The sequence below is a fragment of the Chiloscyllium plagiosum genome, unplaced genomic scaffold (assembly GCF_004010195.1).
Source record: "Chiloscyllium plagiosum isolate BGI_BamShark_2017 unplaced genomic scaffold, ASM401019v2 scaf_57, whole genome shotgun sequence".
Classification (NCBI taxonomy): Eukaryota; Metazoa; Chordata; class Chondrichthyes; order Orectolobiformes; family Hemiscylliidae; genus Chiloscyllium; species Chiloscyllium plagiosum.
Window position 1 is genome coordinate 74,119 of NW_025215373.1, and position 5,151 is coordinate 79,269.

The following is a 5,151-nucleotide window of genomic DNA, read 5'->3' on the forward strand; positions in this document are numbered from 1 at the left end:
TGTAGAAGCAAGGTCATTGGGGACATTTAAGAGACTGCTGGACATGCATATGGTCACAGAAATTTGAGGGTGCATGCATGAGGATCAGTGGTCGGCACAACATCGTGGGCTGAAGGGCCTGTTCTGTGCTGCACTGTTCTATGTTCTATTTCTCCAAATGCTCTGTATTTACCCGACAAACAGGGACCCTGCTCTAGATGTAACTGTCTTTAAAATGGACAGCAACTGCTGAAAGGTGCAACGCAAAGGGACTGGGGGGGGAGGGGAGAAGCTTATGCATGAAACACAGAAAGCTAGCACACAGGGGCAGCAGGAATTTAGGAAGGGTCATGGGGAAATGTTGGCCTTTAGGTTGGGTGGCACAGTGGTTAGCACTGCTGCCTCACAGCGCCAGGGACCCAGGTTCAATCCCAGCCTCAGGTGACTGTCTGTGTGGAGTTTGCACGTTCTCCCCGTGTCTGTGTGGGTTTCCTTCCACAGTCCAAAGATGTTAGGTGAGGTAAATTGCCCACCGAGTTCAAGGGTGCATAGGTCAGGGTAACCTGCCCAGAATGGGTCTGGATAGGTTACTCCTCAGAGGGTCAGTGTGGACTTGGTGGGCCTAAGGGCCTGTTTCCACACTGTAGGGAACCTAATCCCTTTGAAATGAAGATTAGATTGGATTAAAATCCCGACAGTGTGGAAACAGGCCCTTCGGCCCAACTAGTCCATACTGACTCTCTGAAGAGTAACCCGCCCAGACCCATTTCCCTCTGACTAATGCACCTAACGCTATGGGCAATTTCTCATGGCCAATTCACCTGACCTGCACACCTTTGGACTGTGGGAGGAAACTGGAGCACCCAGAGGAAACCCTCACAGACACGGGGAGAATGTGCAAACTCCACACATTTGTGGATCAGAGTATAAGAGGAGGTCTTACTGCAACTGTACAAGGTGCTGGGGAGGTCACTGATGGAGCACTGTGAGCTGTTCCCATCCCTTATTTAAGGAAAGATATCATTTCATTGGAGGTAGTTGAGAGAAGGTTCACTAGGATGGTCCCTGGGATGGGGAGGGATTGTTTTCTGAACAAAGGTTAAACAGGTTGGGACACTACTCCCTGGAGTTTAGAAGAATGAGACGGGATCTCATTGAAACATTCAGGATTCTTAAGGGGCTTGAGTGGGTCAATGCTGTGAGGATGTTTCCCCTCATGGGAGAGTCTAGGACCAGAGGGCACAGTCTCAGAATAAAGGGGCACCAGTTTCAGACTGAGATGGGGAGGAATTTCTCCTGAGGTTTGAGAGTCTTTGGAACTCCTCGTCACAGAGAGCTGTGGGGGCAGAGTCCTTGTGGATATTTAAGGCTGAGAGAGATCAGTCGGGGAATCAAGGGATACAGGGAAAGGGCAGGAAATGGATGTGAGGAATGTGGGATCAGCTGTGATTCTGTTGAATGGGGGAGCAGGCTCGAGGGGCTGAATGGCCACCTCCTGTTCCTATTTCTTATTGTCTTACTACGGTCTTAGCAAGTACCAACCTTCCAGTAGGATTTCTGTCACTGTGTCAACACTCCTCAACTTGCAAGACCCATCCCTACATCTACAGAGAGAGTGTACTGTACACGGGGCAGTGGGAGGGGGATTAAATGGGGGCGTAGGGTCAGTTATTGTCAGCGTCCTCCGCGTCGTAGAGGTGAGCCGCATACGGCGAGCATTTCTGAGCCAGAGACAGAGGAGGTCACTGCATTTGTGTAGCGGCAGCATGCACAACAACAACGCGTCCAATCATGTTTCACCGCCAACGCATCAGAGCCTGTTTGAGTGTAAGAGGCCGGAGCAGAAGTGGGCTGTTCAGCCCATCGAGCCTGTTCCGCCATTCAATGGGATCATGGCTGATCTATGACCTAACTCCACATCCCTGCCTTTGGCCCATATCCCTTAATATCTTTGCTTAACAAAAATGGTATCTATCTCAGATTTAAAATTTGCAATACAACTGTGGAAATAAACCTGCTAGAATCAGGGTGATCGAGATCGGGGGGGGAGGTGTGGGTGAATAGGACTGACTGAATTACCCCACACAGGGCTGGTATGGAAACAGTGGGCAGAATGGCCTCTTCTGTTTTGTAATGCCCAGGTCACACTGCAGAGTGTTCTTGAGGGTGTGGTGGGAATGGCAGGTTTAAATGGGAGGAAGTGAAAGCGGGGCAGGGGGAAGGGGAATAAATGGGGGCGTAGGGTCAATGATGGGGGGAGAGTGTACACAGGGCAGTGGGAGGGGGATTAAATGGGGCCGTTGGGGGTGTGGAAAGAATGATGTTTGAAATGAAAGTTTATCCACTTGACAAACTCAAACTGAGAATCCAAAGAGAAATAAATAGAATTCAGGTTTAGTTTTATGGGCAGTGAGTGTTTTCCTGTTGTGGTTTTTTTGTAGTTTTGTCATTGTTAACGATACTGAGGTGTTTGTCCGGAATGAATACAGATGTAAGCAGCAGCAACACGTACTCTGCTGTGGATAAAAATCAGGACCGTCCCCTTGTATTCACTTGGATTTGTTTTGCAAAGTGTGGTTAGAGGGAGTCACTAACTCACTGGTTTTGCTTCCCAGATCGGATTCTCACCGAAACTGGGAGATTTTATTGTCCAGTTATCTAATCTCATCCTATCTCTGTCCTGGGAGTGTTTGATGGGGGACAGTGTAGAGGGAGCTTTACTCTGTATCTAACCCCGTGCTGTCCCTGTCCTGGGAGTGTTTGATGAAGGATAGGTAGAGGGAGCTTTACCCTTTCTGTCCCTGTCCTGGGAGTGTTTGATGGGGGACAGTGTAGAGGGAGTTTTACCGTGTATCTAACCCCGTGCTGTCCCTGTCCTTGGAGTGTTTGATGGGGACAGTGTAGAGGGAGCTTTACTCTGTTTCTAACCCCGTGCTGTCCCTGTCCTTGGAGTGTTTGATGGGGACAGTGTAGAGGGAGCTTTACTCTGTATCTGACCCTGTCTGTCCCTGTCCTGGGTGTGTAGAGGGAGTTCTGTGTCGCTATCACATCCAGCTGGGTTTGCTGAGTGTCTTGGTGAGGTAATTCGGAATGTAACTGGATTATTTCCCTTTGCCTTTCAGTGGTGTGGACAGTGTGAACGTGAATGAGTGTCGGACGGACCTCAAGTCCCCTCCGGTTCCTGCACGAGCTCAGCCCTTGGCAATCGCACAGTGCGGCATTGACTGCAATCTGCCAGCACTCCCTGACCTCCCGGTCTGTAGTGAGTAGTGCACTGTTGTCCTTCCCTACGTGTGTGTGCGTGCGTGTGTGTGCGTGAGAGTGTGAGAGATTCGAGGGTTCACTTGTAGCTTTGTTCAGCTTGCTGGGGGTGAGTTGGGGCAAGGCGTTGTGCTAACCCTGTTGGCTCTTTTCTGGATCCTATTGTAGGATGTGGGCATTTACTCCCATCACTCATTGCCCCTTGAATGGTGCGTTTGCCTGGACCATCAGAGTGGGCATTGCTGTGGGTCTGGAGTCACGTGTAGGCCAGGTCAGGTAACGATGACACATTCCCTTCCGTACGGGCCATCATTTGGGTTTTTATGACAATCGATGACGGTTTTGTGGTGACCATCACCGAGACTAGACTTCAATTCCAGATTAATTAATTGAAATTAAATACTCAGTGGATGTCATGGCACTAATACTGAATCTGTAGCTGGGCTGTGCTCCTTGGATGCTGCCTGAACTGCTGTGCTCTTCCAGCACCACTAATCCAGAATCTGGTTTCCAGCATCTGCAGTCATTGTTTTTACCCCAGTGTGCATGACAAGCCCATAAATGAGGTGAGGGGAACCACCATTCTCACCCCCACCCTGCCAAGTTTGGGGGCAGCGGTTTCAGGAACAACTCTCCCAGAGTGACCTCCTCCACCTCCAGAGCTCAGTCCATCGGCAAATACCATTCACTGCAAGTTGCAATCAGGCATTTGGCACATTTCAGTGAAACCCCTCCCGTAACATCAGCTGGCATGGGGACAGGGCTGCTGTTGCATGGGGAGGCTGGTCTAGTGGCATTGTCACTGCACTTAGGCTATTGCTCTGGGGATACCAGTCCAAATCCCGCCGCATTAAATGAATAAATTGTGGAATTTAAACTGTCCCAGTAATAGTGCTCAGATACCAACTGGTGTAAAAACCCACCTAGTTTACTCACACGATGGAAGACTGTTGTCCATACTTGGTCTGGCTCATACGGGAGTTCAGACCCACACAAATACAATTAATCCTTGAGTGCCCACTGAAGGGATCTGAGCAAGGCACTGCTCAATTGACTGAGGGCGAGGGGAGTGAGAGCATGGGAGCTACAGTTGCTGGTGCCACTCAAGATGGAAGGGGTTGTCTGTCTGTCTGCATGTCTGATGTTTTGTGTCTGTGTGCGGGCCTGATTTTGTATGTGTGTCTCCGTGTGCCTGATTTCATGTGTCTATATGTTTGTGTCTGACTGTCTGCATGTATGATTTTGTGTCTTGTGTGTCTGTCTGTATCTGATATCATGTCTGTGTGTGTGGCTGTGTCAGATTTTGTGCGTGTGAGTTGTGTCTGATTTTGTGTGAGACCGTGTGTGTCTCTGTGTGTGTCTGATTTTGTGTGTGTGTGTGCCTCTGTATGTTCATATCTCATTATGTGTGTCTGTCTGTGTGTCTCTGTATGTGATTGCAGTTTTCCTCCCACAGTCTAAAGATGTGCAGGTTAGGTGAATTGGCCATGCTAAATTGCCCATAGTGTTAGGTTAGAGGTATGGGTGGGTTGCGCTTTGGTGGATCGGTGTGGACTTGTTGGGCTGAAGGGCCTGTTTCCACACTGTAATGTAATTTAAAAATCTAAAGATATCCCAACCCAATCTAGTCCCACCTGCCAGCACCCGGCCCATATCCCTCCAAACCCTTCCTATTCATATACCCATCCAAATGCCTCTTAAATGCTGTAATTGTACCAGCCTCCAACACATCCTCTGGCAGCTCATTCCATACACGTACCACCCTCTGTGTGAAAACGCTGCCCCTTAGGTCTCTTTTATATCTTTCCCCTCTCACCCTAAACCTATGCCCTCTAGTTCTGGACTCCCCGACCCCAGGGAAAAGACTTTGCCTATTTATCCTGTCCATGCCCCTCATGACTTTATAAACCT

The 5,151-nt window shown here is 49.3% G+C and overlaps 1 protein-coding gene across 1 annotated transcript in view; it reads left to right on the plus strand.

The window, feature by feature from the left end:
* The window catches only part of LOC122548321 (arf-GAP with Rho-GAP domain, ANK repeat and PH domain-containing protein 1-like), a 121,892-nt gene that overhangs the window by 43,191 nt on the left and 73,550 nt on the right, over nt 1-5,151 (plus strand). The window contains exon 3 of the mRNA XM_043686853.1: nt 3,102-3,241. Coding sequence (XP_043542788.1) covers nt 3,102-3,241 — 140 coding nt within the window. The remainder of the gene's footprint in view (nt 1-3,101; nt 3,242-5,151) is intronic.